Genomic DNA, 13,322 nt, shown 5'->3' with positions numbered 1-13,322 from the left:
GATTTTAATCTTGCTGCTGCTCAGGGCGATGCCCCTCGATTACTAAGCTTCCCTGTAGAGTCTAACCGCCAAAGACTTTCTGATAAGACTTTGCTATCACATATTATGTGTCATAATAAGCAATTGTTTTTAATTCACACACTCCTGATTGAAATATTAAACCACCTAACACAGCTACAGACAGACTTCTGGCCTGAAAACTAGCAAATGATGTGTTTCTGTGTGACATAAGCTATATTGTGCTGTGCTCTTCCTTTGAAATATCTGCCTGCTTTCAGGCTGGAGCGCAGGCAGTGTTTATGCCAGTGTTTGTGAAACGTTTCCTCATGCAGACTAATGAGGGAGACCACATTATGTGCCAGAGCCGTATGCTGTTTAATGATGGACGCTTTGTGCTGTTCTGTGGTCAACTTTAAAAGGAGTAAGGCTTGTTTGTGACAGCTGCCACACAGCTAAAATCTTGGCCGCCCAGTTTATTTACACAGAGCAGAAGGAAAGTCAGACCAAGCGTGGAGCAGCTGGGAAACTGCGAATCAGACGCCAGTGTTCCCGCAAATTCATTTTTTTACTCAAACTTCTATCAGGAAGGCAGAAGCAACCTTTTCAACTCCTTTTGTACTCCACGATGAAATATCAAGCTATAATGCTGAACTAAAGTGTACGGTATTTGTGCAGGTGTGTGTTGTTGGGTTTGTGTTTGAAAGTGCCCAAAGCTGAGAGCAGCTCAGTGGGAGTCAGTCAGTCAGTCAGCTCGGCTCCACACGGAGAAGGTCATCACGCCGAGAAGGGAATAGATTCAGCTGAGCTCATTCTGAAGAGGTTTCTATTTATACTTTGTCATCAGAATATAAGTCCCTCTGCTGTCCCTGCAGAGCGTATATTAATGCAATATATTAGACATACTGCTGCAATTCAGCAGCCACTTCTGGTATATGGCTCGAGGTGTTTGTCAAATTTACATGCACTGTACACAAGTTCCACACGGAGTCTTTATTTATTCAATGTACATTGATACACAGCTTGACAGTACCATGCAGGTAAGAAAAACGCCTCTGGGTGAATTTTTCTGTTCAGGATGGAAAGCTTAAGGCTAACGTTTCCTAAAAACAACCTTCACTGTAACATCTGCTTTTGCCCCGTCTACTCACACACATGCGGGTGTTTTTTGGGAAACATGGTCCTCAGCAGTACAGAGAGGGATGGCGCAGATATAACTATGAGGCTAGGATAAGTACAAAAACATATTCTAACACAAACACCAGCTAGACTTGATACATGGAAGAGGACAGAAACCAGATCTTTATGTCTTTCTGTTACTTAGTCATTGATACAGCAGTCAAATAATAAATAATAGTAATTATAATAATAGGATAATGAAAATTCACAGACATGTCATATGATTAACAGGCTTTTGCATTCTCTCCCCCCAACCCCATCAAAACCCCTGGAGTTCCAACGGGTATGAATCTGTTTACATGCAAATGTCACACCATCGTCGCTGTGCTGTCGCCTCCACAGCGGCAGGGCAGCGTGGCGCTCACTAGGACTTCTCGTCACGCTTCTTCTTCTGGAACTTCCTGAACTGGGACTGGATGGCGACGGCCGCCTTCTCGGTCTCAGGGTCTTCCATGTCGATGTCAAAGTCCTCCGGGACGTCCGTCTTGGACGCATCTGGAAGGAAAAGGGAACGATAGGTGTGACTCACAGCTGATTGATGGTCGCCAACTAGAAGCACAGGGACTTTGTAGCTGTAAATCTGAAACTAAATTGCACTTGCTGGAGGAAAGCACGCCTCCAATATACAGTCTAAGACGCTAACTACATCGTTACTGTCACAGTAAACCACCAGCTCTTCAATCGTGAGTTTAATATATTGTAGTGTTAGACAGTGAAATGTCCACTCCCGTTTCCTATAAACTCCATCCCTCATTATAATAGTTCCTGTGGGGGAGCCTGAGCAGTTGTCTCCCAGGTCAAATGCCAAAGCATGAATTGATCTCCAGTTCTTAATCCTCTCTGGAGCTCAGTCAACATGGACCAAGAGGACATGACTGTAATCCCAGAAAAAACAGACACAAGCTGGTTTCGGCAAGCATTAGGAAGAATTAATTTTTTATCCCCCGGTCAATGAAATCCAAAAAAAACACATAGAAGCAGAGAAGAATAATGAATCTAATAGATCAGAGCATTTAAATATGAACTGAGCAAAGGAAAGTTAAGTTTTACCTCAGAACCTGGATATACTGTGATCACACTCTGATTTAACCTGGTTTTAAACAGGAAAAACACATTACACAGTACATAACTGCTACTATTTGCATAACATGAGCTTCAACGTGTACACATGCATGAAACATGTAAACATGTGATATCCATGTTCTTTTTTTATTCTGCATTGTTTTTATAATGCAGGTGAATACAAGAATTTCATTTATAACTTTGATTTTGTTGTTAAATACGCAGTTAGTACACATCAACACATTTATACACAATAAAAGAACAGCGATTGTAGGAGTGAAAGACCCGGCAAAACAGACCAATCAGTCCCGGTGAAAGTGATACGGTCTGTTATTGATTTAAAATGTGTGATTAGTTCTTCACAGTGGCGCAGGAACTGCCGAAAGCAGAGCAGCAGAGCCTGAAATGGTTGTTTATATACTGTCTTTTCATTATCAGTGTTTAGCCATTTATCAGTCTGCACTGACTAAAATAAAACCTAATCATCGTTAGCTGTTCTAACCTTTTTATTGTTCAGAGCAGCTAATTGTTTCTCTACAAAGCTCAGCATGGGGGTTATTCCGTTCCACTGCCGCACAGCACTCCTGCGAAGGATTGATCTGCTTGAGTTTAATCAGCAGAGGTAAGTGCAGGGAAACACAGATGACAGACAGCGAGAGGAGGAGAGAGAGAAAGAGGGTGGGGTGGGGGAGAGAGGCGTACTGAAGCAGAGAGGCGACTCATGTATTGACTGTGCGGCTAATCCTCGGGTTCCCTTGAGGCTACCTCTGTCTTGCTGTTCAAGGGGGAAACACTAACTGCTGTGCCTAGCCGAGCTTTGAAATCCTGCATTAACTGATATTGAATTTTCCAACGATGTAATGCCTACTTTCTTCCCAGCAGCATATAGTTATTGAGCTGTGCCCTCCACCGTGTCAACGCCAGACATGCTCATAATCTTTGTACTCCGAGCTGGTGACGAAAAGATGCCTAAATTGTCAGCGTGGAGGCCGGAGGCACAGGCGGGATGTGATCTGGTGGTGCCGACAAGCGCCTGAAGGAATACAGTGATCGTGGAGACAGAAAACCTCTTGAGAGCATTGTTCTATTTGCACATTTATGTCAAGGAATTGACCATTTAAAGCAAGTGGTTCAACCAAAGAGCTTGATGCTTCATGCATGTGTCTAAAGGGTAATATGAGGTTTCACCAGCACTAAAAAAAAGATTCTCACAAGTTTACATGCCTTTTTTTAAAAATAATCTTTCTTCTTTTAAGCTGCAAATGCAGCAGTTGATGAAAATATGTAGCATCCATCTCGTTTCATTCATTCAAGTGATCACACTAAAGCAGCATTTGCTCTATGTTGTGTCTGAGTGCAATGTCAGCAATTTCACTTCTTAATTATGGATGTGCTGAACATGTTTTCGTAACCAGCCCCGTTTAATACTTCTGAGAAATCAGATGCATTCATCCAAAAGAACCACATCATCATCTTGACGAGGGCTTGGAGTCCTGAGGGCAGATTTTCAGCAGTTTTGATAAGACAAGAGTCTGCAGCTGAATGTGACAATGACGGATCATTCTCCTCAGTTTCAGGATTCACCTCCTCCCCGACACACAATGGATTATCAGACCTATTACCTCTGGCAGCACTTTCAGCATCCCTGTCTGCACCTAAAGGGAATGTAATATCTGCTGTCAGAGGGGCATTCTGGATCACTTTGACTGGGCTGGAGAGCTGGACTTGAAGCCTATGCTACTAGATCTGAGGCTCATCTGTTGCCAACTTGATGTTTACAGTAGTTTAGCTGGAATGGGTTCACAAGTGACATGATAAGACCATCGCTGGTTGGCTGTCTTTCAGAATGTCTTTAACAAGCTGCTCTGAGCCCAGTGAAAGCTGGGACGTCTTATTGATTTCACTGCTTAAAACCAGTTGAGCCATGAGAGGGATTTGTAGAAGCGGAGGACGAGACGCATTAAAGAAGGACTTTTAGACCTTGAGACAAGAGAGACAGATCGTGGGAAGTAAAGTGAAACTCCGTATTAAAGTGTTTTACACAGTACGTGGACCTCTGTGTGAGCTGTGATGCATTTGTAAGAAAAATTTCCTTTGCTTCAAGTTTACACTTTAAGGTGCAACTTCACAGCAGCACCTACAGTATGTTCCTCTTAGAGACCCAAAGTCAGCACCATGTTTTTTGGCTCCTCTAAAAAAAGATAAGAAAAAGTAAGTAAGAAAGTAAGTAAGATTTTTTTTTTCCCCAGATAGTGATTATTTAGCAGTTTACAATGTGATTACAGTTGGTAAAAATAAGGTCTGAATGTGGCGGTGACAATGAAACCCCTGACAGCTCCCTGACAGTTGTTATTGTCTACCTGCAAAAAAAGGAAGTGCTCTAAAACGAAATACTATCTGGACTGCTGGAGGAATCAGGTGACTTATCAGTTCGACAGTTAATAGAAACTTTGTCGATGACGAGGCAAAGAGCAACAAATTTGGTCACAGCTGCTCAAACATAATGATTTGTTGCTTTTCTAACTGTAATGTCATCATAAATTCAGTTCCTGTGTGTTTGTTTGACCATTTCTCCTACAAAGAGCAACAGCATGGCACATGCTACATTTACTTTCCTCTTCATTCACAAGTACACTGCATTTGCATTTTAAACGTGACCATCAGAGGCAGGATTTGAGCCCCTTGAGCAGTTTAGATAGCCTGATTTGTTTCTCCGCTCTCAGGAGTCCAGCACTGCAAATGAAGATGCAATCTGTTGTTTGGACTCACAGGTCTCCAAACAGTTTGTTAGACGACCTGTGATGAAGGCTCCCACATTAACGATAAGAAAACAGAAACACTTCAGAAATAATTAATAACCATCAGCTCAACTGAACATGACTGAAAGTTAAATCATTCAGGAAGTGGATCCCAGCTTGAAAGACATGACCTGTGTTAGACAGGAGGAGCAGTGCTCTACTCTCTGCAAATCAATCTCCACAGGAAAAAGGACAAAACACGCATCTTATAGCTTATGGACGGATCTCTGACTGTGATACCTTAGATGTGTGCACGAAAAAGGACCATTTCATCTTTTCTGAGGCAAATTCAAAGGAAGAAGAATCCCTGGAGGCTTCAATTTCACAAAACTAAACAGTCTTTGTGCTCGTTCTATTATATCCACTTTATTTTGATTCCCATCCACCTTATGGCGTTACTTTGCAAATAGCAACTTGAGCTATATTACAGACATACACTTGTCAGTAGTGAGGCAGTGCGGCTACTCCAGTGGCCAACATATCTAAGAATGAGACATCCACCACTCAAAGCTGAAGGATCTGGACTCAGAGGCATCTTTGCATGTTTTCAAACGATATGTGTGAGTGTTTGAGTGTGAGTAGGATTGTGTGTATGTCCATATTGTGCCTGCCAGAGTTTGTGTGTTCATGGTGGAAAGTCGGTGTGTAAAAGTCAAGAAAATACCAGCGACCGTTAAGGGCTCAAAACACCAGAGGGGCAGCGAAGCGTGAGAGAGACCACGGCGATCGATACACAAATACACATGAAGGACTGGGTCTGTATTGATTGCTACCCTGGGCTTGGTTTTTCAGTGTGTGTTAACTTTTATTTAGCTTTGGGGAGGAGACATCTGTGTAACCTACTTGGATGTGGTTGCACGTTTGAGAATAGAAACAGAAAACACGGGCTGTTCAAAGACCTGCAGAGGAAATGTGCGGTTTCAGCAGCTCTTTCTAGCACTGAGTGCTCCTGAAACAGCGATAACGTGAGAATTTACTAACAATATCTGACAGAATAAGACAAATTCATTATGGCTATAATTGAGTACAGTAAAGCTAATTAAAAAGTGTATAGAAAATGGGTCGTCCTCACTTTGAGAGCTTGTCACAAGCTAATTATAAGAGGATGACTTTGATCTCTAAGGTGAGCCAGTTTGAAATTACGCCTGTGCCTGTTTGAGATGAGGGGGGAGGTGCTGTTGGTGTAGCAGTTTCCAGCAGTTTTGTTCTTTAACAATGCTCCGTGAGCTCAACACTAACATAAAGAAGTGGAGCAGTTTCCATCTGTGATGCCCTACATGATTCTGAGCCGTACACTCGAGCGTTTCTGTCAGTGTGGTCTGTTTGTACAGTATGACGGAAAGCTGTAGTAAGCCCGTCCTGTTGCGGTGACAGAGACCGTCTGTGTTGTGCTTGGACTCGAAAGGTCAGCGAACATATGGAGCATATGGCCCAAATACACAACATCTGGACTCCAACCATGTCGGCCAATGTCACAGAAGACGACTGAGAGGCTTTTTTAGAGGCAAAAGCCTGTGAGGGTGTTTGAGAGTACATGAACTCAAGTACAGCATGTAAGATTCAGTGTTGATGTTTCTGCAGTATTTTCATTTTAGGCTAATTTCTGCTTTTATTGCACTACACGGAAAATATTGTATTTACTGCATTCATTTGGTAGCTACTAAACTTCTCAAAATGACTTAAACAAAGGCCAGTTGCTAATGAAGGGCAGGTAAAACCAATGAGGAGAATAAAGTACACTGTGGTGTAGCTACTAAAATAAAGCATCTGACCACTCCAACACACTTTAATAAAGAATAAATATAAAAAACAACAGCAGTGAAAGTCCCCAGAGTCCAATGGCCATGTGTCCAGTATCTCCAGGGTCTCCTTGTATTTCGTGTCTTAAAGTAGACGGCATGACGCAGCGAAGCGGAAAACTTTGATTCAATTGTGTCCACTTGATAAACATTCAATCTCCTGTGGTTATCTTTACAATAAACACTTCCACCCTCCAGCTTCACTGCTGCTGTTATCAGGTAAAACAGCCTTTGCAGCATCGCAGAGGTGCGTCACAGTCGCACGTACTCATACCTGCCCGGTTCAAAACGAGTTCCAGTGAATGTGAACACATCTCTCTGTGGCTGTCCTTGAGCCTGCGAGAGGTTGTCTCTAAAGACTACCGTGTGCTGGGGGTATGCAGAGTGGGCGAGAGTCAATAGCAGCGTTACTCCCTCGTCACCCGCTCTAAGAGCTCTCTCTCTACATTGAGAGGCACGCTTCAGACACGCTGGGAAAGCAGTTTTTCCAGGCATCAAATTAATTGTCAAGGTCAGACAACAAAGGAGCGCTTTGTGCATGTGTGCGTGTTGTGTGTGTGTGTGTGTGTGTTTGTGTGTCTGTGTACTGCAGGCTGTGTACTTTCCTTCACTTTCTCCTCTTATTAAGTGAATAGAAAGGTAGACTTGAAGCCTACAGGCAGTGAAGAATTAGCCTTCTGCATCATGGCGTTTCAGCTCAGCCAACTGCTTGAGGTAATCTGGATCCCATTAATTGCTGCTGGTGAATAATGCTGCTGAACGGTGACTCTGTTTAATGGGGCAATTTATTTTTTTCAAACAGGGTCAGTGGCTGCATGTGCCTGCTTTAAAGCTTCCTTCAATCACAAGTAATGTGGCATTTTACTGGCTGTTTGAAACGTGGCTGCATCCTAGTTAGACTGCACGAACATAGAGGATTGTTTGTTACTCTGCGAGATAGATTGCTTAAGAAATAAAAAAAAAATCAAACAAGATTATTTGAAACTTCTGTGCTATATCCATCACTTGCATGCAACAATGACATGGCATTGGAAGGGTTTATGGTGGCTCAGACTGAGATTGAGAGTCTGTTTCTAAGGGTACAGATCCCCTGAGGACCAACAGGCTAAAAGTGGAATTACAGTTATACCACAATATAGGTTGTTCATCCGCATCTTTAAGGCTGCATACTACTTTGTGTTTGACTGTTTTGATCAGTGCTTTGTTTTTTAAATCAGGAGGTCAGGAACACAGAGAGGGTGCTGTGCCGGCGGGTCAGGGGGATGAAAAGCATCAAAAATCTGCAGTGCTAGGAGCACATTGGACAACGCACCAGCGACTAAAACTACACAAAACTAAACAAACTGTCACCAAAAAGCGTTGTTTACTTTCATTTATTAATCAGAGCATTCACAATAATCACTCAAAATCAGCAGGGGGAGGTGCGTAAAAACAGCTGTTTACGGTTTGCAGCCGCTCTCTCTCACTTTCTCTGCTGTTTGCCTCGTGTCTACAGATGCTACAATGGGTGGAAAATGGAATTAGGGCTGGAAGTTGTAATTACAAACACAGAAAGCAACCAGGCTAAGAAGCTGAACTAAGTGATGATGAGTGCTCTGTCTGTCAGTCTATTGATCTCCTCTGCACCATTTCAGTACTATGGACAGTGCTGCACCTGCACACGCACCCCCAAATTTAGGATACTCACTTCACCAACTCGCAGCACAAACGCCTACTTGCTTAGCTGTGGGATTATAACATTAATTATGACAAAACATTTATCCACACATTTTGATAGTGACAAAGGAGGTGCAAATTAAGCCCTTTGAATGTCAGCCTTACTTGAATACAACACTACCGAACTGACCATCTGTACATCGATAATTACAAAGTCTAAACTTTAAAAAAAATGCTGTTTATTTGAGTGAAAAAATTTTAAAAAATGAGTGATCCACTGGGCTGCCCGGTCAGACAGCTCTCTCTCTCTCCCTCTGACTCCCTCTTGACTAGACACACTAACTCTTATAAACTGAAAGGCCAGCTGGGACCAACAGAGCTGGGTATAACACAGAAAGTTGGCCCGACAACATCCCGGTACTTAACGGCCTGGGACCTGGCTCAAAAACAAGCTTGTACGAAATCAAGCATTTTAAAAAAATAGTGTAAAATGTATGACATGACTAAGCTCATTAAAAACATATTTGAAATTCAGTTAAATTAACTTTTATTGCATTATTGTATTATGGCACCAAATCACAACAAAAGCTATCTCATGCCAATTTTTATATAGAGCGGGTCGAGACCATACATGCCTTCAATCCCTTCATAATGAGATCTTTTACATATAATTTGCTTTACATTTACTATGCTAAAACCTGTAAGTTTGCAGAGGACTTCAATGCTAACATTGCTCTACTGACTGGTTCCTCTTTCCACGGGGCTATTGTATGTACATTTATTGAATAAATTACAGTGTTCTATCAAGTCAAAACAGCTCATTCTTCTTGCTTCCACGTCAAACTGCGATCTGGTGCTGAGTCAGGGCGACACGCCAAATCACTGCCATGATTTAGAGGAGGTGAAAGCCGGGAAGATATTAGTTTTCTCGCTGAAGCCTTTATTTGCTTTGCCGTGATAGGTTTAATGACAGAAAGCTCAACAATAAACATGATTTGTAATGCCCTTGGTGCACGGAGCTGAACTGTATTTCCCCCAGGACAGACCTGATGCAGGCAGTCTATCTCCTGTTCAAGAAGGCAATCATCGGAGAACTGGAGTTTCAGAAGCTGATGGTCAGTTTTGTGTCCTGGTGTCTGTATTATGTCACTCAGCTGCGTCAGGACATTAAAGATGGGATCATTGTCAGCTTTGTCCAGAGGTTTATAAGAAAACTGGAAAGCGCTACAGTACATAATCTCTGTGACACCAAACTATTAGCAGAGTGGATTAGCTATCAGGCAGGACGCATGCTAAGATTTCTACTTCGCACTGTGCTGTGTTGAGTCATTACTGACGTCCAATAATGAACGAGCTCAGAATAAATGGCACATTTCTAAAACTCGCGCAGTCTTGACTCGAGGGTATCACACATGACAGAGAGGAAGAAAACTGATCAAAAACGACAAATGAACTCTTTCAAATGTGTGTGAAAAGTGAGCGATGACATGACACCCTGAACTCTTGTCGGATCACGATGGCAGATGATGCCTGGAGGCCATGTTGTTTGTGTGTGTGTGTGTGGGTGTGTGTGTGTGTGTGCACTCTGACGGCAGCCGTCCTTCAGACATTGTTAATGTCAATCATGTGAGATGTGCCTTTTAAAGCTCATCTCAGGTACATGGGACCACATGTCCTGTAAACTGTGGTCCACTTACCCTTCCTCCTCTCCTCCTTTCTTCACATCAATCATTGTCTGTTCCTCTCTGTCACCTGTTGGTTTTCTCTTGAAAAATGGTGCAATTTTTTTTTTTTTTTTCATTTAGGGACTGTTAAAACTATTCTTGAACATGATACTGTTGCGAATAAATGTACCTTATAAAAACACATTTTTTCTTCCTGTATCATATGTTTTTGTTTACCTTGTCCTCCAGATGTCTTGTTGTTGCCAGCAGCTGCTCCAGATCCTTGTCTCTGCAATGCAAAAACAACAAAACAGAAAACATGAATAAGATGTCTTTTCACAGAACGTTTTCTTCAAATGTTAATCCACCAGACTTCAGCACAACAATAGACGATTTCCCACAATCCTGTCATCATATGCAAACGACTGGAATGTGTGCCGCTGCGCTGTGCCCTTTACTAATTAAGCCTTGTCCTCATGATTGTTCTGACATCTCACTGGGGGCTAAGCTGCCACCTAATCTGCTAACACGCTCTCCAAAGGCCTCCACCATGGAGTATTCTAGCCAGTAGGGTCCCCTTCGTCTGATCACATGAGCTGGGCAGAGGAGACCCTGCAAGCTGAGGTCTCTGTGACAGTAAAAAGGTCTTAAAGGCAGCATACTGTATGACCGGAAGGGAAACGATGCCCGTGCTGATGCTGTTTGCTACAGCTTGGCACTGTGGCACAAGAGAGGTCAGAGAAACACGAACATGAAAGAAAGAAAATGACTTAGTTCCCACTGTATTTATCGTTTCTTTGTGCTTTTTTTGCTGAATCACAAAAGCGGAAAAGGTCAAAAACCAGAGAGTTATGTAAACTGTCAAATGAATCATCATGTGTGTTTTCATAAAACCTGTTAAACCTAGAATATAAGAGGATACGGGCTCCTGCAAGCATCCATCCTGCTGGATAAATACTGGGACTTCAGCTCTGAATATGGGCCGATGCTGTCTTTGAATATGATTTTCACAATAAAAGTCAAGGAGCAATAAACAATGTTTCTTTAATCGCAGAATAAATTTAGGCAGTTATGAAAACATTTATGAAGCAATGTACCCAGTGCTATCAATATATACAACTTAAATATACATGCTACACATTATGTAAAACATTTATGATACATAATACTTGTTCATTCTGTGAGATACTGTGAGATTTCATACTGATTATACACTGTTCGTCATTGGTCATTTGACAATAATCACACTCTCATCTGAATCCACTCCACATCACAACACACAGAGGTATAAAAAATAGGCCCAAAGTCTCACCATGTACCGTACTGTATATTCACACACACAGCCGCACTGATACAACATGATCATTACACTCTTACATACTGATGTTGCAACATTTATCTAAATGTCAACTTTCATTATCCTACAGCCATTTACTTGCCACGCCGTATTAAGCAGCACATAGGCAGTGATCTCCAGAGAAATAACACACAGTGGAGCTGTGTTAATGCAAGTCTCCCTCATTTCTTGAGTTTGTCAGCCTGCATTCAAAAATAGAGCAAACACAAGGGAGCTCAAAGAGTTTCTCCTCATGAGATACCCAACGCCTTTAAAACCTTTGCCGAGACAATAACTGTCATCTATACCTTTTTTAAATGTTTGGAGCTAAATTTTCATATCAAACGTTATGTGGCAGGTTAAAATAAAATCCCTCTTCTGTCTCTAAGATGAGGTCTGCAAAGTTCAGGCAGGTGTCGACGGCATTAGAGGCGTGAAAAGGGTAAAGCAGATACGGAGTTAGAGAGAAGTACAGGAGTGACACCCCGTCACAATGAGCAGATTAGGAAAAGCTATTCTTAGAGTGATATTACAGTCCTGCTTTTAATATGCAGCAGAGCAGGAGAGAGAAGGGATATCGCAGGGAATGATAAAGCAGCCACAGGATATATGTATGGCAAAGAAGAGGAGCAGGGAAGGATCGAGGAAGGTAAGTCAGAAGGAAGGGCTGCGGTGAGAAGTTACATCATAAGCATCTTATTAATCACACGGTATTAAGGCGGCACTGGGGAGACGTCCTGCTGAAAAGATGTACTATAATGCTGCATTTTATCACAATAAATATGTACTCGGTATCATATTTAGCAAAAAATAAAAATAAATGACAAGTAATTCGATGAGTATGAACTTTGTGACACATAGCATGGCTATAAAAAAAGGTTTTATTACAGTCAGAGAGACGAGAGGATGGATACTGCTGTCATGTATGTGTGTTCTCCAGAAAGCAGCTTTCTACAAACAAGCAAAAACACTGTTTCTGGATAAATACGTATGTAACACTTATTCTGGTATTTCTAAAACTTTCTGTTTTTTCTTTTTTTATCACATGCCACCTGTGACAGACATCTGTCAGATCTGGTTCGCCAACATGACACATATTCCAGTGAGAAGTGGCAGCTCGTAGCGGTGATCGTGCCAACGCAGACCATACAAACTCTACAAGCCCCACAGGAGGTGAGAAATGAACAGAGAGCATCTCAAAACATTGACCAACAGCACGGATTAAAAGTCATTAGAAAGCATGCTTTGCAAACATTATCATGAACTGATTTCGTTCTTTTAGCTTATTTTAGCATAAAGACTGGAATCAAGAAGAAACAGGAAGCCTGACTCTGTTCGCAGGCAGCAAAATTTGCCTACCAGCACTTCTAAAGATCATTAATTAACAGGTTGTTTAATCCAATCACAGATTTTTTTTAAAAGTGAGGAACTAACTAAGATAAGCTTACTAGCTGCTGGCTGTAGCTTCATATTTACTGTACATTCTGGACTATCTTCTCATCAAACCCTGAAAAGCAGACATCAAACATGCATATTTCCCTGTTATATTTGAGTCTCCTTTCTTTGTTTAAGACACAAATTTCTGCAAAACAATTGATTTCTTTTAGACATCTCATTTAAAAGGTCATTAAAGGTGTTAGGAGTCATTTACGGACATTAAACTTGACTTGACTTGATCAGCTAATGCATGCTAAAAACCTGATAGCATCAAATGATCCTCTTGTTTGGTGCTTACCCATATCAGTCCATGCTAATTAATTCACCATTAGCCATCCCTGTTATAATTCATGTCCCTGGGCCTGTGTTTGGGACCGCCTTGGTGGCCCAGTTG

At 41.9% G+C, this 13,322-nt stretch overlaps 1 protein-coding gene across 1 annotated transcript in view; it reads right to left on the bottom strand.

The window, feature by feature from the left end:
- Positions 1–1,084: 1,084 nt before the first annotated feature.
- pcp4b (Purkinje cell protein 4b) overlaps positions 1,085–13,322 on the bottom strand; it is a 30,658-nt gene continuing 18,420 nt past the window's right edge. The window contains exons 2-3 of the mRNA XM_041941271.1: positions 10,393–10,444; positions 1,085–1,671 (exon numbers count right to left, since the gene is read on the bottom strand). Of these exons, the coding sequence (XP_041797205.1) occupies positions 1,541–1,671; positions 10,393–10,444 (183 nt within the window). The 3' untranslated portion in view covers positions 1,085–1,540. The remainder of the gene's footprint in view (positions 1,672–10,392; positions 10,445–13,322) is intronic.

Source organism: Chelmon rostratus, chromosome 7, assembly GCF_017976325.1.
Source record: "Chelmon rostratus isolate fCheRos1 chromosome 7, fCheRos1.pri, whole genome shotgun sequence".
Lineage (NCBI taxonomy): Eukaryota > Metazoa > Chordata > Actinopteri > Chaetodontiformes > Chaetodontidae > Chelmon > Chelmon rostratus.
The sequence above is the reverse complement of the archived record's forward strand: the minus strand, read 5'-3'. Positions and strand labels throughout refer to the sequence as shown.